We start from the raw sequence: 26039 nt of genomic DNA, 5'->3' as shown, positions 1-26039 counted from the left end.
ACGTAGGTAGAAAAAAAATAATAGATCACGACGTTTCGATCGCCACACAAGCAACCGTCTTCACCTGAAGATCGAAACGTCATGATCTATTATTATTTTTCTTCTACCTACGTGACTTTACCGAAAGAACCAAAGAGTATGGATTCCTGCAGTCACGAAAGCTTCAAATCAATAATACTGCCTCATTTGATAAGATCTTAAACTTTGTGAGCAGTGAGCCACTGAGGTTTTGTAACTTCGCTTCAGAAGAATGGGTTTTGGCCACATTTCAGGTTTACTTTTCCGTGCACATTTCGCATTTTCCTCAGGTGTCCAGAAAGTTTACAAAAAATGTCACCCACGTCATCTTCAAGGATGGACTTGAGAGCACAGTGGAGCAAGGCGATGAGCACCGGCGTGAAACTCGTGTCTGTGCTCTGGGTCGACAAGTGAGGCACAAACTGAGCACAGCAGCACACGCACATTCCCAGCACAATCACGGCACTCCCAAGCGAGTGTTTCGAGTCACTTATAGACAGTGCATGTACCCTGACAGACTAGCCATGTACTGTCGTGTGCACTTTAATACACACTACAAGGTCTACGACATGCACATGGCCCTCTGTGCATGTCTCTGTTTTATCGTGTCTTGAGATACGGTTGCATTTAGACTATATGAATCCAAATTAAAAAAATGTTTCCAAAATGATAATCTCCAAAGTACTAATGTTTTACAGCAATTGCGTTGTAATGAACAAATAAACATTTGACAATGAGTCAAAGAGTAATTGCACTCCTCAGGAATTATGTCAAAATGTTATAACATATCCTACATACACGGGGCATATGATTCTCCTCAACCTTAGCTCATTAAGTATTAAAATCTGCTGAAAGATTCTGCCCCTCGAGGATGTTGGAGCCTAGAGAAATCATTTAGTTCTGTCCATCATTGTATCTTCCAAAGGGAGAGCCCATTGCATGCTTTCAGATATAAAATTTCGCAGACCAGCGTTTCTCCAAGTGGGACTTTGAGACCTGATAACCGCCTCCTTTTTTGTGGTGCAACATCTGTTCATGAAAGATTATTGGCCCTCATTGTGATTTGTTTCCTGCATAGGGAGTTTTTTGAGTGTGATCATCTGGAAAATTGTCAAATGATTCACTTATATTATAAAACGAATCGTTTGGTATATTGTATGTTTATTGCCAATGTTATATGTTTAAGCGGAAGTCTTATCAGTGGCATAATATTTGTATAGTTGTAATGAACAATACCCAAAGGGGGGCTTTATTCATTTGCTTAAAATTGCATGAAATGCTTTAAATAATATACCTTTCATAGCTGTCTCAAGAGCCAAAAGTGCTTGGACGAGGCACTATATCCAGTGCTCTGTGACCCAAGAACAACTCCCGACTACTGTAATAAAAAGGTACACGCAATTATCTCTTTATTTTCGGGAAATTATTTGTGCCAATGTAAATTAGCAAGCGCAAACTCCAGTTGACAACTTTTGGCATGTTCACGTCCAACATTCTCATACAAATAAGTCCTTTAAAATAATTCTCTTTTGGTGTATATTTTTTATGAATGGAAATTTTCACAGCTTGACATTATATACAACTCAATTGATAAAACTGACAAGTGCAAGTTGGTTGGTGTCCCTTTGATTAAACAGACATGGGGTGGTGCTCATTTTTTTGGCCCTCATTCATTGCTTAGAATTTTTACGACAGGAATAAATATATTCAAAGGAAAACCTGTGCCAGTTTTATTTAACTTGGAGTAATGGGCGGAGATGATCCCCGACTTGAACTCAAAACATTTTAATGAAGAGTCAGGCACCCTATCACAGTGCCATCAGGCGAGACGCACAAACTCACGGTAACATGAGATAAAGTGGGAGTGCACGAGTGCAGAGTGTGCTAAGCGACAACGCAAATGTCCCTTTCCCTCTTGATACTGGCAGCGTCGCTGGCGCCGGCCTCCGTGTGTGTATGACCTGGAGGACGAGGACAGCAGGGACAAGCGGCTGCAGAAGAAGCTCCAGAAACTCACGCAGCAACTGGATAACCAGAAAACGGCAACTGTGGGTGAGCCATGAACCTCCATTTGATTGTTTTATACATTTGTAGTGATGCACTAGAGAGACACCATAGTAGGAGGCACTCTGTTTATTTATAGCCTTCGCAGGCACTGGGAATACTTTAATCGGGTCAGGACAGTAACATGCTTGCCTGACCCACAACGCTGAAGACGAGGGTAGAGACGGTGTTGAAGACGATAACTAAGACTTTACGAGACTTGACGAGCTCCAGGGGTTCACTCCAACAACGGCCCCGAGTCCTCTCTGGGTTCCCCTTTTATCCCCCCAGCGCAGCCTCGCTCTCCCCTGGCTACGCCCCCTTCTAGATCCTCCTCGAAGGTTTCCGGGCTTTCTCCCGTACCCCCTCCGTCACCTTCTCCCCACATCTCTTCCTCCCGCCTACCCCCTCACCTGCTGGCCGACAGGGTTGCTATGGCAGCCGAGCCCCTTCGTGCCAGCAGCCAGCGCTACATGCCGTAGTGACCCATTCCATGTCACTACACATTTAAACGGTGTTGGTCATGGGATTTGTTTGGCCATACCTCACCATATGTTTCAGTAGGGCTGGTGAAGGGAGGGGGACCCAGGACCAGTGCAATCACTTGCCACTAATGTTATCCTTGACTGCGAATAAATCTCAGGTCGCCAGATTCATAGTGCAATGTGCTAACCACGGCGTCACCTTTCCAACCCGGTTTGTTTTAGTAGCTGAATCTCTATCTTCATTTGTGGGTTGAAGGCCATTGGTATATATTTCACGTTCCTATGGTGAGGGCCACTATTTCAGTAGAGCAACCACTTGCATACTGTTGTTTAGCTCGGTAAGAGTTTAGAAGAGTAAATTTCATGCAGATCACACTTTTAAATTAATTACCAGCTTTACTCTGGCTGGATTCTACAGCAGTTGCCAAATTTTATATTATGCCAAATTCGGTTGTGTTAATGTTTCTTAAAGGTTGCTATGGTTTAAGAATTAATTTTTTAACCAAAACAATATGGAGCTTCCAACTTGTATGGTAATACTACACAATGGTTACAGGATTTACTTTAATGCTCTAGAAAAAAGTAAACTTCACATGTTATCTTTTTAAATGCATCCATGTGTTTTTTCATTCATATTTACATGGACTTCAGCATTATATTGGTGAAAAATGACGTTCTTAATTTAAAGTGTTTAAATATAGTTATGGGATCTTTTAATTGCTCGTAGGATAAACTATGCATGGCGTTTAAGGCTTTGATAACATACCCCAGATCATTTGGCATGTCGCAACTCGCTCCACACATTTTATGCACGTTATAAATAGGACTTATTATGCATGCAATTAAACATATAATTTGATTACATTTTTGTTCATCATAGTAAATGCTTTAGATATGAGTGTTTTACTGTGAAAACAAACCATACAAGTGCATTTAACTTTTCAAGTCCGTTATAAATCTTCATGACACGATGTAACGTGATTTAAGTACTGTAAATATGTAACGGCAATGACTTACCCCGTCGTAAGCTGAAGAGCGAGAACTGGTGTCTGCATTGCCATTGACAGGCCCCGATTGCCTCATCTTGGCGTTTGATGATGAGGGCCAGCCAGTGTTCAGCCCCAGGGTGACTCGCTCACCAGTCCTGGACAGGGTCAAGTCTATGGCAGACATGCTGCAGGAGATGAAGGCGCGGCGTGAGAATATCTCCTTGACTGGTACATTAGTCTGCATATCTGGGAAAGTGGGTACGAGGTTTTAACGTTAAGGGCATCAGTCAGCTGGAGTGTTTGCATTGTGATATTGTCCTTTTTTAAGTTGAGTATGTATGTAATGATTCTTTAAAATCTGTAAAAACTTTAATAATTATAAAGCTACCAATTCTGCTAAATAAATGTTGTTCCTTTTGTGTAATACGTTAAACTGTGTTCAACTGGACGTATCACATTGATGTTTAGGCAAATTCAAATATACATACAGAATAGTTCACTTTGTGTAATATTTGTTTAATAACATATATTTATGTGATGAGTTGTTCCTTGTCACTGCATGAGTATTCTGATTGACAAATCTGTTTTCTGTTCATTTCTTGAAGCTTCCCAGATGGTGAGCCAGAGCCAATCACCTGATGGCTCTGCCTCTCCACTACAGTGCTCATCAAATGTCGCTTCCTGCTCTTTATTTAACATTCTTTTGGGTAAGTTTCAGAATTGTGCTATTTTTATTTTAAACAAATCTTTGGTGATACTGTGTTGGGAGTGGTGAATAAGGACATCACAGAAAACTCAACGCATTCATCAATAACACTGCCGCCTTAAAATAAATATATGCAATAGGCGGCAATTTGTGAATTGCACTTCATAAATTGGCCTATCTACGCGTGGTGAAGAAGGACCCATTGCCCAAAATGGCACCTCATTATTTTTCCTATTAGTTTTGTGCTCTGGACATGTCTGTTGAGTTTATATATAAATTGTTATTAATAATTAGCTATTTGGCTGGAGATGGATGTCAATAGTAAAATGTGTTTTGTATGAGAGATTTAATTAGTGAGATGAGAGAGAAGACTGATTCGAGATAGAAGACAATCATAAAGACACAACAGATGGAAGCGGCAGTGATATGAGAGAAATTGTGACACTGCGAGAGAGATACACAATGTAACCTATAAGAGAGATGTAGGCAAGAGACAGATATCATGTGAGATTGGATAATAGATATGAGACATATAGTGAGATGAGAGGTATTAAATAGCTGCATTTAGATGACATAGAAGAGGGATAATAATACATGGTGAGAGATGTACTCGGATGAGATATATGACAGTGAGCTGGCAGGAGAAAGGTATTGGGAAATTGCTTCGACAAAGAGAAAGCACAACACATGTGGGAACTTGCACAGCATTACCATGCAGCGCCCCAAAGTGCTTGCAAAATATACGTTTGTGCACTTATACCTGCTGATTTCATTATTTCACATGCACAAGTATTACATAAATTGCCCTGCTTCCAAGCTCTTTACTCTGGACAGTTTGTCAAATGCCGAGTCAAAAAAGGCCAGAATTTGGCCGAACTAAAATATGCCTCTGGTAATCAGTGCACCCCGAGTGAGCATGTGGTGCTTTGTTCAATGTAGGGTCTTGCAGTATATCGTGGAGAATTACTGTTCATCGTTATGCAAAAATATGCATTTTACCAATAAATATGCAATCAAAATATGGTTGTGATTGTTGAATACAAACGTATGTTTCGATTGCCTATCTGTTTAAATGGCAAACCTAAGGTACAGTAACATATTAAGTCCTGTTTAAAATATGTTTTCTAGTTTTTTAAATAAAGAGGTGTATCTCAATGTGTTTTTACCTAATTAAATACACAACTATATCTTTATTTAGTATGTACTCTCAAATACACATGTTTTGCATAACTAGTGCACGTAAATGTATATCTTCATTTGGTGAAATGTTATAAAACTAAACAGAATGTAGTAATTATGAAACCAATCGTCGTGATCGTCAATTACATGTCGATGCAATCATCCTAAAGGGGAGTTTTGTTCTTCGCTCAGGAGAAGAGTCCGGACCAGAAGAGGAGGAATTGTCAACACCGAGGCCTTGTGACAGTTTCGTAGCAGACTCTGATGTCTCCCTGGATAACAGTCGCATGAAATCAAAACAACGTTCCACCTCCGAAAAGGATTCTTCCTTCTCGCACGCTGTAGTGCAAGAGACACCAAACGTGTCACCTCTTGGAAGCTCAAATGCTACTGAATCAAATAGCAGTCATAGACATCCTCGAAAATCGAGAAGAAAACGCTTGGACAATATTGTCATGTCTCATCAAAACAGGGGAGAGGGTTGCCAGCATCAAACTTCGACAGGGAATTGTAAAAATTCTTCAGAGCTCAGTTCCTTTGATCTCGCTGATGTTCTCCCAGTGCCTTTATGTACTGATACGGAGACGCAGAGCTCCTCCACCAACATAGGGTCACTGACAGACACTGTTAGCAAGACAAGTTCCAATTCCCTGGACAAATATACCTGTGGTGGACATAACTCTTCTGATGACATCCTGGTTACCGGTGAAGTGCGTATGGAAACAGCCACTTCTGAGAGACACAAGGCGACTCGTCTTATTGGAGAAAATGTTGCTGCACATGAAGAAGATATCATGGTAGAAAGTGATCTGGCACCAATAGTTCATTCTAATTTGGCTGGCGGAACGGGTTTCCATTCTGAACAATCGGCAGCAACTTCTGCAGTGTTTGAAACAAGTAGGAAGAGGCCACACGCTGATTATACCAGGACACCAGGGTCCGCAAGGTCGAGGAAGAAGCAAAAGTTACAGCAAGTGCCAGAATCTCTGAGTTCTGGCATAATTTTAGACTGTATCTCACCATTCGACGATTACTTCTTGCCAGAAAATGTTCAAGAGCTGGCGCCAAGGAATCAAGACGTTATTAAAAGGGTCTCTGCCTTGTTTGGCACACCAAAAACTAATACAAATAGTCGACGAGAGAGCCAAGATGGATCGAAAATCACAGGCGGTAGCATCGTTTCATTAGATGGCCCAACAAGAACTTCCAGTAACCCACAGCAACAGAGAATTGACGAAGAGCCTCAAATGAAGCCCCAAACAAAAACAACGTGTGGGCCTGAGATTGTTGGTGAAACGACTGCCACTCATAGTATCACAAATAACAAAGATGTTAAGAAGTTTAGGCTTTATTCTGTGAAGCAGGAAGGATACTTAGCTGAAGTGACCTACAGAACCCATGTGGTACGACGGGAAAGTCCAAGGCCACCTGTTGAACAGGAGAAAAAAGATACCGATACAGACAGCACGGTCTCAGACTTGTGTGGATACGATGCGTCCGGCAATGACCGTCTGGCACAGAACCCCGAGTCGGGAAAGGAAAGTCCAACAATAAACATAAATCTTCCCAGTTTTCCAGACATTGTTGAAGTGACATCCCGACAAGTTTCTGTGCAGAAGGAACATCCCATTTTCTCAAGGCACCAAGGTATCTTACACTTTGCTAAGGCAAAACACCACATTTGTAATATAAAACACTGCCTCTTCATTGTTTTAGCAGATGTTAAACATCCATTATTAAGTGTATTAATGATTTGGATATTAATACGAGCCTGTTTTTATCAACTTAAAAACAATGTTAAGAGCTGCAAACATTAAAACAATGCTCTTTTGTGCTTGTATTTTCAAAAGACTGCACATTCAATGTTGCTAGAGTAATATGTTGAATTGCTTATAATCCATACAAGCTTTATTCCAGTTCCAACGTATATCTGTTAATTTTGATATACATTTCGGCAAATAGTTGTTAATGACTTCTGTTTGCAAACTGAGTGGTGAGGCCTTTAGGCATGCCTGCTTAATGTTTACTGAAGTAAAATGGGCAGTCACTTCACATACATCAGTGAATTGCATAATGATTTATAATATTTAGCAAACTTCAGACAACCACTGATAAGCCAGTGATATACTGTAATTTAACAAGATGTTCACATCCATTGGTAACAGTTAAATGTTTACTGGCATATGTTGTGGACCATATCTATAAAATATGGGTGTGACTAAGCCCATCGTTTATCATGGGTCACTATACTGAGAATCTCTATGGAAAGTTTGCAGTGGTTATACAATGCATTACACAGAGAGCATCATATACACTTGCATGTGTTCTCTGCATGTCCAGTAAGAGTTTATAAATTGAGATACAAATGTAGGGAGCACCTGAGTGACTCAACATTGACCACTTGGCACAGTGAGCCACCATGGTTCGCCTGCCTGCATAGATCATTAGATACAAACACAAATGAGAGAATATGCACATTTTAAACAAAGCAAACACATTAAAAATAATGAGAATGTTAATCTCGAAGTCGTAATACTTTACATTTTTCGATATGTGCACACCAGTCCTACGTGACCACCCAATGCGTAAATTGTGGAATCTGTTTTTTCGTATATCAATAATTGTGGGTTACTTTGTGTTTCAAACCCATCTTTTATGAATTGAAACTTGCTATCACCAAAGCAATGTGGAATTTCTCCCAATAACTCAGGGCTAGAAACGAAAGTTGATTGCTGGCGATGGTCATTGAGGCGATGCATCACTAACTTTTAAAATACCTTGTTTAAATAGCAATGACATAACCTTGTTTAGTTGCAATCCATCATTTTTCAGGTTAACAAATGTGGAAATTGTTGTTTTATTGCAGAAAACCCATCGAGTGGTGCAGAGAGGGCCCAGAAAGGTCCCAGAAGGTCTGGGAGGCTGAAACTCATGGTGCCAATGGAAGAATCTAAAAAGCCAAAGAAAGATGGAAAGCAGGTTGGTCAATGACTAAAAACACATTTTTAGAACATGTTTAACATCTGTGCTGCCGGGAAAGTATATGTAAATTGAGAATGGCTGTAAATTACCATTGTAATTTTATCTTTTGCCAACAAAGGCTGTGAAGTTAGATTTTCTCATGCGTATTCTAGACTTATTGGGACAGGTTTAACACCCAGGCATGCAAAAATCCAATACATCTAGAATGTGGTTGCATTGCTATACCAGTCAAGATTTACTTTCTTTGGCAGCATAAAGTAAAAAAAGGATATGCTTTCATGTGATAGAATCTATACATATTTGTAATGAGCCCTATTGGTTGGAGGTATGCTGACATGAGTAATAGAAAATGACAGGTTCCTACCAAAGCAAGATTGGAAATATGAGCTGCAAATACTTGTAATTTTGAATTAACTTTAGTTCATTATTAATCTAGTCAGACAAAATGCACAACTCCCTTTCTAATTTTCTTCAAACTCCTTTTGTAGGGAGAAGATTATGATTGAATGAGTCACACCACTTTCCACCTGGTTGTCAGAAGTCATCTGCTGTAGCTTTGCGAACTTCAAGAAATGTACCGGCAAAATGAACCTCAACATTCCTAGAGAAATGTCACATGGAGCAAGTGTAATCAATGGCCATTATAGTTGTACTCCTGCATGGCAAACCGCCATGTGTAACACCTTCACTAACATAATCTGCATATAGGATATTCTAATCGCATTTTGCTGTATTAAAAATCCTAACTATTAAGTTAGTTTGTGTTTTTTGTGGCCTTGGTGAAGGTATTAACCAAAAGCTGTTTGTGTAGCCAAGCGCCTTTAGCTATTGATGCACTTTGTGCCTGGCTACTGCGGAATGGCGTCGTGCATTGCTCGTCTGCCTAATCCATCAGATGTGGTTAGAAAGAGTGATGAAGACGTGTGCAAAAAAAGGATGGGCCCAGATGTAACACGCGGCAACCAATGTTGAATTCACTATCAATTATTATACTCATGGTACAAGGAGTGAATCATGTTTGTGTGATAATTGATTATTTATTCAATTTATGTCCCAATAATATGATGTTATTATATGTAGGATATTGGAGTAAATAACACAATTGAGACAGAAATGAAATTAAATGACAATATAAATTAGATGGTCTTGACTTGAAGCTTTCGTGACTGCAGGAATTCGTATTCTTGGGTCTTTCGGTAAAGTCACGTAGATAGGTTCAAAGAAAATAACAAGAAACGACGACGTTTCGATCGTAACACAAGCGCTCGTCATCATTAAAAGGAAGACGACCGCTTGTGTTGCGATCGAAACGTCGGCGTTTTTTGTTATTTTTTGTTATTTTCTTTGAACCTATCTACGTGACTTTACCGAAAGACCCAAGAATATAAATGAGATGATACAAACATGACAATTAGAATTGCGACCCAGCATCGTAACGAGAGTATTGCATCGCCGGGGGCATGAATGTGTTGCCTACGTAATGTACGCTCATGCATTGACAAACTTTAAAAAATTACTTCAGATATTTTAGATGAAATGTAAAAACATACAAATGTGCCGGAAGAGGTGTTTTAATGCATGTAATTTTTTTTCTAGTATTAAAATATTCAATTGAAGAGTTTTTAATGATCCAAAAAACTTGTGTTTTTAAATTGTTTGAAGTTTACATTAAAGATGTTTTATTGCTCCAGAAAGTTTAAATGTTTTTTTAATATATATCCTAAGATACATTTCACTAAGAATTCACTCTTTGGACACATCTTCTATAAGGTTTGAAAATTATAATTTTACCACTTAGATTTGCTCATGCTCTAACAGTGCTACAACGCAGACAATATGATGATAACCTTTTCTTTGTCACCTTGAATTCAAAATATAACACGTCTACCATATGTATAGTTAGGGTTTTAATACGGCGGTTCACGTGGAGTATATGACGGTTAATGTCATCTTTGAAACTGTTCGGAAAAGTAAGTGGGCTTGGGCAGGACACATCGTGAAAAGGGACAATGAATATTGATGGAATGGAACGTGTCCAAGAGGAGAATCTCCAACGAGATGGAGCGATGAAATCGGCTCCTTTAGATGTGCTGGCTGGATTATTGCATCGCAGGAGCGTGAGAGATGTCTGCAGCTTGAGGGGGTGCCTTCATCCAGCAATGGATTGACCATGGCCGCTGCTAATTCTCAAGTGCATATAATTACAACTGCCTGAAAGACATTTCCCAAAAGATAACTGTATCCATAAATGTACCTTTGTTTTCTGTTATTGTTTAAAACATGAGTATATAAAGAACGTATTTGTATAGTGACATTAAATTAAGGTATAATCTTCCACGAGGGAAAAAAACAACAACACGATAGTTGTGAGCGAGTTGATTTTTCGGTTTGCAAGCAGAACATCTGTATGTTGTTGTGCATGGTGGAGGAAGCCTTGGAGCCAGCTGTGTACACTACACGTTATTTAGTTTTATGAGGGGAGAGACTTGAAGGAATTGCGTAGCACTTGCCAACACAAAGAAAAATGTTTACACAGCAGGGGAATTGTCGCTTCTTTTTTTGTGTTAAGCTTGGTTCAATTTTGAGTAAAAACATCTATGTGGGAGCCCTGAGTAATGGTGAACATTGGATCAACGTTGGTCGTTATGGACGCTTATTATGCGTGCGTTTAGGAGGTGATTTCATCACTGCTGTAGGTTTGCAAGCATTGCCTTGACGATCAGCGGTGTGAGTAAGGACATGATCAAATACTAACTCTGCTAAGGATTGTGCGATCTTTAGTGCGAGTTTACAGAGTGCACGCTTTCATAGTTTACAAATTCATAGTTACACAACACAACTAGGGTAAATAGCGTTAAACCTTTTTCGTTATAAAAGTTAAACAGTAGCATTTTCTTAAAGACATTGTATTATTGCAATCTAAAGATAGCGCTAAGGCGAGTTGTAATACTTTATTTCCCATTCCTACACGTTCAGTCAGAGCTTCACTTGAGTTTCATTGGCACAGACTCGTTGAATACTTTGCAAGCTCCGGATCGACATGTAAATACGAATGGAAAAATTCCAGATAGTTCAATAATAGAAAATACAGCTGTGAGAGGGCTTCGTAAAGGAGACAACATGCTGAGAAATGTGGCCATCGTGTTGCTGAACTGAACGCAGGCAACGGTGCGAACAGCAGCGCTGTTAAAAGGCAATGCCAAAAGTTCGTTTGGTGAATGCAAAACCCAACACGTTCATCAAATGACACTGCCCTGAAAAGGAAAATGTACAAATTATAATAGGCAAGCAGCGAACATCCTCTTGCTATAATTATTGATTACAATATACGTGTTTATCGCAGTGTAATATAAAGCCTTGCAAGTTATTTCCATGGCACACTTGAAGTTTTTCTTTTTTTAGTTGCTTGAAAACAAACTGCGAACGTAGAAAGGTAATCGTACTGTTGCTGTGTAAAATGTTTCTTTATTAATAGGACTGGTCAACTGATTTCGTTTCTCACAATCTAAAATGTCAGTTATACTTCCGTAGAAACTTTTTTTAGCGGAAATTGTATCCAATATTTCACGACTTTCGAGAAGTGTATACACTCTTGTTAAGACAGTAATTCAAGAGTCATGAGCAACCTTGGGGATTCATCTTCTTGTTTCTTTCGGTAAAGTCACGTAGAAGGCCTGCTCTAGACCAATTTCTCGACCACATCAATTCCATACACCCAGCCATCAGATTCACCATGGAAGTCGAAAATGATGGCAAGCTACCCTTTTTGGATGTCCTAATCAAAAGGAGACTTGATGGTTCAATGAGCCACTCTGTCTACAGGAAAGCCACCCACACGGATGCTTATCTAAAACCGGATTCCCACCACCATCCATCTCAGAAGAATTCCCTCATCAAGACTCTATATCATAGAGCCCAATGCATCTCCGACCATGAACACATTTCCAGTGAACTCAAACACGTACGCCAAGCTCTTAAGGCAAATGGTTACTCCGACTATACAATCCGCAAAGCCATCACTCCAACCATCAAGAAGGATCCTGTTGAGGAGCCTTTCAAGACCATCACCTTACCCTACATTGCTGGGGTCACAAAAAAGATCTCCAAAATCCTGATTAAACACAAGATCCAGGTCCGATTCAACACAGTACATAAAATCCGTGATCTGGTACCGTCTGTAAAAGATGTGGTTCCAGACATACAGTACCCTGGCGTCTACAAACTAAGTTGCCTCTGTGGTAGCAGTTACATTGGGGAAACCAAACGACATGTCTCGGACCGCATCCGTGAACATAAAGCTGACCTGAAACACGGTAGGACTAACACCTCAGCCGTGGCAGATCACTGTTACAACTCAGTGGGCTCACATGATATTGACTTCTCCAAGACAGAGGTTCTCTGCAAGCCATCTGGCTATCATGAGAGATTCGTTCATGAGGCGATCCACATATACAAACACAGAGACAACTTTAACCGAGAAGATGGATTCTGGCTCAGCAATCATTGGAAGGACGTAATAAACCATTTCGATACACATTAGGGTGTGTAGAATAATACATAGTGTGATATTAAATGTATAAGATATAGGTTGGTTTACAGCAATACAGTATATAATTTAATGTTGGGTTTATCTATGGCAGTATATAGTACGGTATATGCTCGTGTGATGTAAGAGAATAAGGTTTAGATGGAAGCATATTATAGAATTTTTACGAGGTAAAATTGTAATGTATTACTTGCTGTTAGTTACTCAGCTTATTATAGAGTATAGTAAGTATACTGATGGTGCGATGCAGTTTATACTTTAGTTTTTTATGTAGTTTATACTTTAGTTTTCTACGTGGTTGTTGAGTAACTGCAGCTACATATCATTAACATTCCTTTCCTTTGTTACTGCTAATCCCTGCACCCCCCTTGGTTGCTGCTGATCCTGCATAATGCATGGGCATAATATGACTTTGACACCCCCCCGCCCAACGCCTACGCATTTTCCATGAATATGCTAAATCCCTCTTCACATGCACATTCTTTTTGTTAAGGCGCTCTTCAACCCCCAATGCAGCTTATATATAAGCTCCTAGTTTGGTAGTGTCTCATTCTTCACCTGAAGACGGCTGCTTGCGTTGTAGCCGAAACGTCGTGAGAATTGTTTTATTATGTTTTATTTTTATTATTTTATTACTTCCCTTCTACGTGACTTTACCGAAAGAAACAAGAAGATGAATCCCTGCAGTCACGAAAGCTTTAAATCGAAACCTTGGGGATGTGGTGAATATACGCTGCATGTACAGTCGAAGGCCACTGATATGACTTCAGCTTAGATATCAAATGCAAGGTGCTGGGCTGACTCAAAGGAGAATGCTGCTCCTATGAATGATTTCATCATCAATACCATCATCACCACCCATGATTGATCTGCTGCTGGATGATGGCCTCGTCAAACTGTTGCCATCTCTCACGGTCTCTGAGTGGTACAGCTCACCTCGCCGCTCGTGTGCACGAGCCGTCGTCATTGCTCCATCTCCACGATGGATGCCCTCTCGGGGGCTCGTCTCTCCTCCGTTGGCTGTTACTCAGGCGCTAGTCTCCTCTACAACATCACTGCAGCCTGCTGCCACCCTTTATATTTCATGTTGCAGCCAGTCTGCCTTCAGTAACATGCTCTTGGTATACATACCCTGGTTACTGTTACAGTTGTCTCCCTCCAAGAGGTGTCTTGTAGTTAAATAGAACATGTAGAGGCCAGACAACCACATGAGCAAGCAGGATTTAGGTAAGGTGTTTCTACCATCAACCATATCCACACAAACTGGCATCACATCACGAAGCATTATGCCAAACCTTTGCAGAGTGTGAAAAGCCATGCTTTCATGTGGCCATCTAAACTCTCACAAACCATGGGAATCTGGGACTGCACTCGACTGGATGAGGGCGTTTCTTTCTGATTGCTCCCAAAAAATATCAATGGGTCCCAATTCCTCTTCAGCCTGGCCAGTTGCCAACAGAGTCCCGCAGGTTCTGTATTATCTCCCCTGCTATTTAACATTTCTATTCAGCCACTGGGACAACTTTTCACCAGTACACAGATTACACTCGGCTTTACCTTGGAATTCGGGATGAGCAGCTGAATGTCTGGCAATTGGTTGAAACTGAACCCACATTAAATAGAATACCTGCTGGTTGGGCTGGAGTATAGACTTGGTGACCTGAGGCGTATGAAATCGTTTTTATCTGTTGATCAAACTTCTCCTCTACTTGTCAATAGAACTACAAGTCTGGGCTTGTGTTAGACAATGCCCTGTATTTTTATCCCTGGATAAAACAAGCACTAAAAACCTGTCTGTTGCACCTATGGACCATCAAAACGGTCTAAACCATTTATCTGTGGTGGAGATTGTGCTCCCGTTCTGAGAGCCCCGGTAACGTCTTGCCTCCACGATGGTAATCTGGGGTGTGGGGGTGCCGCCATGTCCAGTCCCACTGCCACCGGGCATTCAGAATGCCTCAGCGCGATGCTTGACCGCCGATCCCATCGGGACCCAGTTTTTCCGAAACTGCACCGAATCTCCATCGGTTCCAGTTGAGCTCCGTGCACCGTCTAAATTGCTGTTTTATTCACAACTTCCTCACTATTTGACTGAGAAACTGCAGCCTCACAGTAATCCTGTCAAGTTTAAGGTCCTCAAACCCAATGTCTCTCTGTCAGCCACGTGATGATCAAAACCGCTGTGGAGTTCGAGTTGGTTCACTCCTTTGTCCTCATTATTAGGGACCACTGCCTGACCTTGAGATTCTCCTGTTTAGAAAGAAATTAGAACTTTATTATTTCACAAGTTATCTTCACTCAATTTGGAGAAATGTGGTAATTTGATTTGTTATGAGAGGGCGGTGTCAATGATGTGTGTTGGCCATTTTGAAGAAGGTACTGTTATTATGCTTCATTACTAATATATATCAAACCTTGTGTTGCTTTACGCACGTGTCTGTGACATTTATTGAAAGTTGTTTTGTTACACTGTACAGCGCTCAAACCTCTTTATGGTCTATTGCGCTTTTTACATTTTAAAAATAAATATTAAATTGGTAATGTAACGAATGGATGCTTTATGCATTCAAATTGCATTATATTTTTTTAAAACTTAAGGTAACGGCTCAATAAAGATATTTTGAACGGACACAATCTGTGCTTTAAGTAGGGCTTCGTACTTACACGGTTTGATTTTATTGTTTTACAGATCTAACATGCAAATTTACGTCTGCTTATTTTCAATGTTTTATTGACTGCAAACGTGTTCGAGTGGCTGTTTTTAAAAACAATAATTAGTATATCCGTTTGCTTTGGATGAACATTTTGTCTTGTTTCCTGTGTGTGGTATTTGGCAGAGTCTTCCACGATCGGTTGCCCTGAGGAGGCAGCCGCCTCAGAAGAAGAGCGCCGTGTCTGGGAGAAGGCGGACGGCCAGCGCAACGCAGCGTCGAGTGCGCACCGCACGGCCACAAATACCGCACGGTTACCTCAGGGACATTATTTACGGATCAAATGTTACCTTGTCCTGATTATGTAAAATATCTTATGCAAGATTAAACTACGGGTTGTTTGCTTGATTTTGCCCAGATTTTACGTGTAAAAATCTATATATCACCAACTTCCTGACTCGTGTTTCTATGGCGACTCCAGTTTAAATGAAAGCTTCAAATCTAGAATTAGATGAAAGTTGTTTAATATTTTAACAATGTTGTACACAGAAAGTCACTTCAAATAAATGTCGACTTTTTTATTTATTTCCTTATTCATTTCTTTTTTTGTCTTTTCTTTTAGCAAAGTCAATCATTGGTGTTGACAAGCCTGCACACTGAGTGAGTGTACTTTTGCAATCATCATTATAAAGTGGTGCAACTATTGAAATGCTGGATGATTTAATACTTAAAAAACGAGTTTAAATACAGTCGAGCAATTTCCTTAAAAGTTAACATTCTGAGTGGGGCTGCCAACTGAGCGACAACAACTGCGACATGGCAACAAGAATATCTTACAATACCGTAATAGAGGGGAACTGCATGTCCATGCTTTGTCTTGAGTGAGTGGAGTATTTTTTTTATTACGCAACTGACAAAAACAGAGACTTTTAACTTCCTGGGAAGACTTAAGAGATTTCCCAGGACAACAGCTGCCTCAAAACGACGACTTCCTGGGAAAACCAGAACAGGTGGCACCTCTCTTTGTGAGTCGAGTGTCTGATCTGGCGTGGCTGTGTGCGCAGGCAGCGGAGCAGGGTGCACCGTGTGGTGAGGAAGCTGGGTGGTTTCGAGCTCGGCGAGGACGTGCAGGAGAGCACCACGCACGTGGTGCTGGGATCACCACGCCGCACGCTCAATGCGCTGCTCGGCATCGCGCGTGGCTGCTGGCTGCTCTCGCTCGCTTGGGTGAGGCGGCCTGCGTAATGTCCGGAGCCACGGGATCCATGGCCCCTTCCCGCTGCGACCGCGAGGATCGCATCACCCCATTTAATCCGTCTGCCCGCGAGCCTTTATCTTAGGCCTGAATCCTTGGCTTGGGGCCTGGATTTCTCACGTAGTCCTCCAGCCTGTGTTCCCAGCTCAGCTTCTCACTGCATAGTTGGCAGTATTTCTGTCTTGAGTGTCCTGCGTGGCCTGCCTCACCTAATCTTTTGATCAAGTTCGATAACTGCAGCTGTGTTTGCATTGAGAAAGGGCAGCACATTGAAGATCATAAGTGTTGACATGTTGAGTCAAGATGATACAACTGTAACTTTATTGTCGTGGTCCAAGACAAACACGATTGTGATATTAATATGACCTCATGATGTATACCTCAAGTTGTTTTATTGTGCGTTTTGTAACTTGCTCAACCTTTAGAAAATCAACTTTGCATGGCCTGTCAAGTCAGGATCACATAATAAATACTCACCATTTGCAGCACTGACATTGCCTTATAACATTCAATGTAAATCAGGCTGTGTTTCAGTAAATGCTCTTGCAGAGTATAGAGTTCACATTAACCATTCATATGTCCATTAAAACTGTTCGTATGTTAACTTCAACTATTCTATTGTTATCGAGGCACCACACTCTAAAGTGCAAAACTATATGTCAGTCAAATTATCTCGGAGTTTTACCTCTGCCAAAATAAACCAAACTCTGCTTTTACAACTCTGAAAATGGCCATTGCCTGAGCGGTTAACCTCCTGTACATTGTTTGATGAGACCGCATTGCTTGAGTAGGTGGTGAGGTTTAAGTTGTGCTTGTGAATGACCATTTCTGAACTTGTTGTGTTGCACAGTCTTGTCAGCTTTTCTTCACTGCTGTGCTCTGCACCAGGTGTTGGAGTCAGCGGAGTGTGGACATTGGCTTGAGGAGGAGCCTTACGAGATGACCGACACGTTCCCTGCTGCTCAAGTAAGTGACACGCGTTTTCATGTTATGACAGGGTTATTCATGAGAATGTGTTGCTTGCAAATCTCTGAACCCGAGCCGTGCAACCGGTAATAACTGGACTGTTATCAGATGCCAATTTCTTACTTTTACAGTGAAAGAGGGAATGGGTAAATCATTGTGGCCTACAGCTGTGTGATGTCCACGCAAATGTCGGTGAAGGAAGATGATGCGAGAGTTTATCGAAGAAGTATTTTACGGACGCGGCCAGGGGCGACTGGACCTTGGCGTTTTATGCGAGTGGACAGGAAGGAGAACACTCACTTACTAAGTTCCTTTTGCCATGTTGAGCAGTTATATAATGCTCAGGTGTATTGTAATACCCCGCGTGATTTATGAAATCCCCTCAAGGGGTCGTGAATAACAACAGGATCTGCGTGCACAACTCAAGGCCAAGAGCCCTTTCTTATTCGGACTCTTCACATGGTACGGTTTAAAGTCATTTTGTAGGAATTGTTTAAACTTGCGCAGGTAAGTGTTGACACTGGATTTTGATGGCCGGATAGTGCAGTGGTCACACTCATACCGCATTGCAAGAAGAACCTGGGTTCGTTTGCTGATTCGGACCCCTTTCTCTCTGGAGTTTGTATGTTCTCCACCTGTGTCGCATGGTTTCCTCTGGCTTCTCTGGATTCCTCCCATAGCTAAAGGCAAACAACCCTGTAACTGGTGTTGGCCAAACATCCCAATGCAGGACACTCCGATAAAAAAAAGAGTCTTTGGAGTTGGTGTCGGTTTCCTACACAGCCCCTCCTGCACATATGTGAAAAAGAGCTTCATAGCTCATCAGATTCCTCCAGTCGAAATAATGATTCTGATTCCTAAGTAAATTAGTATTTAAAGGAATATGTATTTAAGAGAGCAAAGACCGGTCTGCACAAGCTACAAAATTGGCCCTGCTTTATTTTATTGTCATATTTTACAAAAAACGTTAAACATTTTTTTCGATCATAAAAACACATTGTGGAGTATTCAACAAAGTTTAGCAACAACAAAGTACATGTGTGAGAGTTTTAATTGCTTTTTAACACAATTAAATAATGAGACTACGGTTTAGCAAAATTTATAGCTAAATGCACTCCGACAACACCATATTAAAATGTCCAGTAAGTGTGCAGTGGAGTGATCTCAATGTTTTGACTTTGCAGCTAGAAACCCACAAAGGATCTTGATTTTTTTTCTCAAAATATCCTGCGTATCATATATCTCTTCGTGTCTGATTGTTGGCTCTTGCTATATTTTTCTTATCGTTTTGCTCATAAAGAGTTTTCTCAATGTTTAAATATATAGTTCAGTATGGGAATATTCATACAAACTATGACTGTAGTCATTTGGACATCCGAGGTATGGCTGCGCGATGGGGAAAGTGAAACGTGCTGTCTCACGGGGTCAGTCTTAGATGCTGGTCAACAACACTTTACTCTACAAGGAAGTTAAAACGTGTAAAGGAAACGAATAGCAATGAACATACTCTTTGGTTCTTTCGGTTTCGATCGAAACGTCGTGATCTATTAATTTTCTACCTACGTGACTTTACCGAAAGAACCAAAGAGTATGGATTCCTGCAGTTACGAAAGCTTCAAATCAGCAATTAACATGTCAGCGAAGTAGTTTTTTTTCTCTTGTGTGGCATCGATGCCTCGTACCCCATCTTCCTACTCATGGTTACAATATCAATTTTGTAAAAACTAATTTAAAACATAAAATAATAAGAATAGGAGGGTATGCGACGTTTTCTATTCGAGTAAAACGCGGTGCAAAATACGTAATTACAACACAGCGGTCTGTACAGAAACAAAGCGTTCGCAAAACATGAATGTGTATGTTGCACGGCACAGCACCAGGTGAATCGTTTTGTCGTCAGCTTCACCTTCATCTCATTGAGAATCCTCAGTGGCACGGGGCCATACGCTAGCCGGCATATGGGGGAGGTGTGGAAGGTTTTGGTTTGCAGTTCGTGGCTCTCGGCATTCCCAACGTGAGCGGTGACGCCGCCCGGAAGTCCGTCTCTGGCTTCCGTCCCGGCTGCCGCGTTCCAGCAGAAGGGAATGCGTCTCATCGGGTCCCTTTGGCGGACGTCACACTCCAAAGTCCACCGGTCGGATCATCATGGTGGTGGATCGCAGAGAGTAGCTCGAGCCCTTCCAGTAATGCCACTTGATGCCGTTGAACTTGCCGGTGTTCTGCCCGGCCGTGTAGTACATGCCGTTGAGGTTGGAGGGGCCACATGCATCAAACCACCAGCCTGGAGGATATTGCCACATGCAGAGTTGAGACTCCGCGCAAATGAGGCGAACGTGATGATGCATGTATTTGTTACACTGTATAGGGTACATATACAAATCACGTCAATGGCATCTCTGCGTATCTGTAAGTTTGTGCGTCTGTCCGTAATGCATATATATAGTGTGCATGTGTAAATACATCAGGGTCGCCTAAGGCCATCATCCCTCTAGGGTCAATAAAATGACTACCACCTGATGGTTACCACTTGGTGGTTGGAAGTCGTTGCAGTAAAAGGCCACTATAACGCGAGCTTCGGGGGACATGAATAACGCCCATGTTATAGGCTGCTTACCCACGTAATATAAAATGCATGTGTCTGTGTGTTTTCAGGTCTGTGTATGTGTCTCTGAGTGTCTCCATGTATTTGTCTCTGTGACTGTCCAACTGCACACGCGTAACTGCTGGGGTTGAGAGGGTGGGGTCTGACTGTTGTCTGCTGCTGCTGCTATGCGAGCCACGGACAGGGCAGGGCAAGGCTGGGGGCTGGGGTCTGGGGGCTAGGGGCTGGGGGCTGAGTCCGGCCACTGGATACCTGGGACCTGGCCCTGGTCGTGTAGCACTGCTCTGCGCGTGATCACCAAATTATATTAATTTGACTTCTTCTTTCATTAATCCTCGTACGTTAATTTGTTTGCTCGCGTTACATCGGGGTTTCCCGTATTGCGCTGGAGAGAGAATCGTGCACAAGAACAGAGAATGTGCCCCTTGACTAAGTGCTTTGTTTTTTAGCTGGGGAGTTATCTTCAATCCAGTTGGTGGCTCAATCTTGATGGGGCCGAAACGCTGCGTCAGTTTTTACAATTGCAGATGACTCATTCAGATCGAATCTTGATTTAAAGCTTTCGTGACTGCAGAAATTCATATTCTTTGGGTCTTTCAGGAAAAGTCACGTAGATAGGTTCAAAGAAAATAACAAAAAACTACGACGTTTCGATCGCAACATAAGCGGTTGTCATCAGGAAAAGGGGGTTAGCTTCTCAAGGCAACCTATTTATAAATAGGCGTTGCGATCGAAACGGCGTAGTTTTTTGTTATTTTCTTTGAACATATCTACGTGACTTTATCGAAAGACCCAAATAATCATTCAAATCGATTCATTGAATGTTGGGAATGAGAGGGAAAAAATTGTAACACACCTACGGTCTGCTTTAATGAATGCTTTGGTGTGACATACCAACCATTCCATTTCTCCTCCCGCATGAGTTACCTGAAACCGGGGAACCTGCAGGGAAGTGTCCCACAAAACTGCAGCCACGTGCCGCCACTGCGTATAGCCAGGAGGATGTTCTCATTGCAGTGAGCAGTGTGTTCTTTTTAATCGTGGCTTGGTGTTATAGATGTGGTTGATAGCATTAGCGTGACTGGAGGGAGGAAAAGCGAGGAACATTCTTTACCGCAGTTGCTTTTAGCCTCACGCACCTAACCACTGAGTGTGGTACTGGTTAGGGTGGGCACTGTGAGGCGCTCGCGTTTCCTGTCGGCGAGTGCTGCTGGGTGAAGTTTAAGATGCGTGAGTTGTCGTAGCCGCTCGTGGCTCTGGTTCGGGCCACTCGTTGAGCATTTACGCTCTCGAGCTTTCGCCGCGCACTACTACCGCAGGCATCGACCCCTCAATATGCCCGCAGTGAGTAGTGTGTGGTGAAATCTTGAGAAGAGGAGAAGAAGAATAATAGGAGGTGTTCAATGCAGCGGTCCAAGCTGGGAAGTCTACGTTTGGATGTTGGCTGTACTTGGAACATCTCACCTCCTGTTGCCATCTGTGCACACTTGCAAGCGCAGTTGTCGTTGTCCATGTCTTTGGTGCTGAAGTCGATGCCGGACTGCGCAAAGCTGCTGTACTTGCCGGCTGTGCCCGTGTAGCCTTTAACGTAGATCCTGAATCGCAGTCAAAGAGAACGTGCCGTGGCGTAGCTCTGTAAACAACGGGCCTCTCTTCACTTGCCAGTGTGGGTTAGATCCAGAATGTTCTCTCTATTGGCGTATGCTGGTTCGACTGTGTGCTCTGTGTGTGTATAGTTCAGAGTCATCATTATAGACATTCTTTTCTTAACAATTTTGTTACTTTACAAAACATCTGGTTGGCTATATAACATCTAAACTAAACAGTTATCTCAAGATATATCTTAAAACGTTGCATTACTCCAGGAAATATCAAGACATATTACTGAAAATTTGTTCTGGCAATCGTGAAAAGAATGACACTGGCTTAAGGCAGCCTTTGAAAATAAGTTTATAGTTTATTTTATTTAACCAGGTGAGAACCCAAGAGACCAGGATAGTCTCAGTTGCAATAGTTACCTGATAAACTTATGTGGAAGCAGATCATTTGAAGTTTTTGTTACAAAAGCCGAAGTGCAGTCACGTTGCTATCACAGTGCCAGTGCAGGAGATTGGGTAACTGTGTTTGCCCACACTGGCTGCTTTTGCGCCTCACTTCCCATGACGGGGCCAGGGTAATTGATAGTTCAGGTCTCGACTACTTTGTGGGACAGCTGAGGACAATTACCCTCTTTTATTTTAAGTAATACAACCTCGTTACAGGCATTTCATCCCAACAGCCGCACTTGTAGTGTTGTCACTGTGGTTGCCTGTCAAATGGCAGCTTGCGTAGCACTGCGTTCGGTTTTATGGAAGTTTCTTTGCTCCGAAAGGCAGAGGTTGTGTCATGCCTGGGAAACAGACACCTCAACTTTGACACGAGTAGCAGCTTGAACTGGAGCCAGATTGCTCTCATGCAATGCCAGACCTTGAAACGTTCTCTAAAACAATCACACAATTACTCAAGTATTAATGACTGCAAAAGCATCGCTGTAGCCAAAAAAGGATTATGTGACACGTGCATAAGCAAAATATAAATGCCTACGGGTTTGTTGTAAGAATACCTGTTAAACATAATTATATACACGTGCTGTTTAAATCATATCCTTCTAATGGTTTACATAAATATGGAAAATTAGGAACATGTAAAAGTTAAAACCCTTTTGCTTTGAAGGTGTTAAGTTGAAGGGTATTTTAACTGCACCTCTGATTAATCTCTCTTTTCTGCCATGCAGCTATCTTTAATTGTTATTCTTTATCATTTCAAATTCGAAATTTGTTAATAATAGGGTTTTCCCCTTTTTTTTGGGTGGCAAAACTAAAACCTTTTGCAAGGAATAATGTTTACATTAACCACGATACTTGCAATCAGAATGCAAACAAAAAACAACACTGATAATGTATGCATTGTCCTTGAAACTGATTGGTCCACACCAGAGACAGCTTTCTTTAGAGCCTAGTCTCATATGGTGTTCGATCAGATGACGCCAAAAGGCGCACAGTTCAAAGACAACGCACTATCAGAGTAATGAGGACTCGGGGTAAGCACCTACATCATGAGGTACTTCATTTCCCTTTTTTCTGTCGCCAGAAAAAAGGGAAATACCCCTATTAGTATATTATTAGTATACTTTGGTACTGGCAAAGGAGGCCTCATGATGTAGAAATTTGTTCTTAAATATTTTTTGTCAATGCAATGTTGAATTGCCATGAAAGCTTTCTCCAACAGAAATAAGAACCACTCAGGACTTTTAATTATGTTAGGAATCGAATTGATATAATTAAACCTGTCAGCTATCTTTTAAAATGAAGCGTGTTATTGGGGGCTTTTGGGAAAAATTTGTATATTCTCAAAAGACTCGCACAGCATTCTGATGCATTGCATGCCCCCCCCTCCCCCACATTTAACACCCATCGTTATCATTACCTTCCTCCTGGTCAACATTCCCTGACCATAACGCCTCAACATCAATGAGTAGGCTGTTAAAATACCCAGAGATCAATGACACAGAGAGAAACCAACCATCGTTATAGCAGGAGTTCAAATTGTCCACATTGATAGTGAATGGTAATTATCAGACAAAACAGCCTCACTCAAACATTCTCACAGCAACGTATGGGTCTCAGCAGAGTGTGCGTGTGTATATAAAGAGAACGGAAATCTAGCCACCAGCTACAAACACTCTAAGCATGTGGCCAATGGAACACGTACGCATGCATGCATATTTCAGAATCAGAACATTTATTTACATTGGAGGAATCCGATGAGCTATCAAGCTCTTTTTCACAGATGTCCAGTCGGGGCACGGGGTAAGAACGTTACAACAACAACAACAACAAACAACCAACAACACAAAACACGATAGGAGTGCAACGTGTAAGAAATGTAAACAAATCACCCAAACACATACAAATTCAACGAAATCATCCCCTTCCTACCACACAAGCCCACTGAGGTATTCATTTTTTTTCAAAAGCTACCTGGCCACAACTGATAGCCCAACAATTGGCTTGTTATTTGGACATTTTTGCAGCAAAATATGCAAAATAGTCTCAACGCATGTTTCTAAATGTGGAGGGAAAAATCGGAGGACCTAGAGAAAAGAATCTACGCGACCACGCGGAGAGAGACATGCAAACTCCAAATATATACATAGGCGTTCCTCAGATACGTCTGACTTTGATTGGCAGGCTTGCTCGGTTTGAAGGTGCCTGGCTAAGCTTACATTTCGTATTTGAGATTCTTTCAGATTTATAAAACCGCGCCGAATCCCAGCTGTGCAGAAATCACCGGCGGCTGTGGCGGCGTCTGCGCCTGTGCTGGCGGCGGTGATTAGGGACGGGGGCTGCTCGGCTTGGGAGCTGACACCGCCGCTTTGGCGGCCGCGGCGCTGTTCGCGGTGTTTTCTTAGCGGCCGTGGGGACATCACAGCTGCTCCTCGGGGCATTGGGTCAAGCGCGCTGCTCTTGAATGGTAGAGGCCTCGCCGAATTCTTCCGGCACGTGTTCTTCAAATCTTCAAATTACCATTCTTTTTTTGTATTTATCGTTAGCTGCAACGGCTATAGTGTTTTATGTAACTAATCTATCATTTCTAAACAGATCGTATTTACCATATACGGTACAGTATACGTACAGAGTATGTAGAAGGTAAAGAGGTGAAGGTGGAGCCCTGCAACGGCCTGCTCACGCCACTACTGGCGGAAGGGGCCCCTGCCAGAGGGAGCTCCAGAGGGCATTTGGCATCCTCCTCCATGCTGGCAGTCATCCTGGGAGAGGTAGGAGCGCTCACACTTTGCTCCACCACACTCGACCTGCCCATCGACCTCGCTGTGAGGGACATGTTTGTACTGCCGCGTGCACCGAGGTAGGAGGGCATTTCAGGAACGTATGTGTGTATGTATGTTGAACTTCTTTCACATCGCACGTAGCTTGCCGTGCTAGGCGTCCACACGGTGTGTACTTGCATGGCCTGTGCGCTCGTGTGTGGGGTGTCATGTGATCTCAGACGAAGTGCAGTCATGCGTTTCACGCTTCGAGTCCAGCTGCCGAAAAATGGAAAATAATCTAACGCTCGTCACGTGTTAATTCATTTTCAAAGGCTTATCCTACTTTCAACGGTCCTGTGAAAGGTGTTCTTAATATTTAGCCTTAATATTTACATTAGGCTGAGTGTTGAATAAACAGAGGTTACATGAAATATTTTAAACTTTTCATCGACTACTTGAATAGCAGAATGGAAGTTTATTTTGTTCCGGTCTTGGAAGTACGAGTTTACATTGCAAAAGAACAGAGCGATGTGTAGCGTTCCGTCTGATAAATCTTGCATCTCAAAACTGTCAGTCCCGCCTAGTACAGACTCTGCTACGAATGGTTTCACCAGTTGACTCAACGTGGATAGTTGGGTATTTAGCCAGATGGTGGTGGTGGCTATACATGCCTGTGATCTCGCACTGTGGAGGCAGCGAGGGTTGGTGGATCGAACAAATGTTATGAAACTCCCTTCCCGTGAGGGTCAAGGTGTCATACCCAGGCTCGCCAGGAGGAAGCGTCACAGCAAAAATTTGGACTCCACCTGT

At 42.0% G+C, this 26039-nt stretch overlaps 2 protein-coding genes across 4 annotated transcripts in view; one reads left to right on the top strand and one right to left on the bottom strand.

The window, feature by feature from the left end:
- The window catches only part of MCPH1 (microcephalin 1), a 113387-nt gene that overhangs the window by 5725 nt on the left and 81623 nt on the right, over positions 1 to 26039 (top strand). Inside the window, 12 exon segments of the mRNA XM_061559680.1 lie at positions 309 to 371; positions 373 to 428; positions 1322 to 1409; positions 1947 to 2070; positions 3614 to 3763; positions 4141 to 4242; positions 5613 to 7067; positions 8287 to 8399; positions 15786 to 15881; positions 16222 to 16259; positions 16664 to 16826; positions 17743 to 17820. Of these exon segments, the coding sequence (XP_061415664.1) occupies positions 309 to 371; positions 373 to 428; positions 1322 to 1409; positions 1947 to 2070; positions 3614 to 3763; positions 4141 to 4242; positions 5613 to 7067; positions 8287 to 8399; positions 15786 to 15881; positions 16222 to 16259; positions 16664 to 16826; positions 17743 to 17820 (2526 nt within the window).
- LOC133347434 (angiopoietin-2-like) overlaps positions 18740 to 26039 on the bottom strand; it is a 50991-nt gene continuing 43691 nt past the window's right edge. For all 3 annotated transcript variants that reach the window (XM_061559677.1, XM_061559678.1, XM_061559676.1), the window contains exons 9-10: positions 21887 to 22017; positions 18740 to 20101 (exon numbers count right to left, since the gene is read on the bottom strand). In XM_061559677.1, the coding sequence (XP_061415661.1) occupies positions 19935 to 20101; positions 21887 to 22017 (298 nt within the window). In that variant the 3' untranslated portion in view covers positions 18740 to 19934. The remainder of the gene's footprint in view (positions 20102 to 21886; positions 22018 to 26039) is intronic.

This window comes from Lethenteron reissneri, chromosome 26 (assembly GCF_015708825.2).
Source record: "Lethenteron reissneri isolate LAM-NWPU_2019-01 chromosome 26, ASM1570882v1, whole genome shotgun sequence".
NCBI classification, from domain to species: Eukaryota; Metazoa; Chordata; class Hyperoartia; order Petromyzontiformes; family Petromyzontidae; genus Lethenteron; species Lethenteron reissneri.
This window is presented reverse-complemented; position numbering and strand designations above follow the sequence as displayed.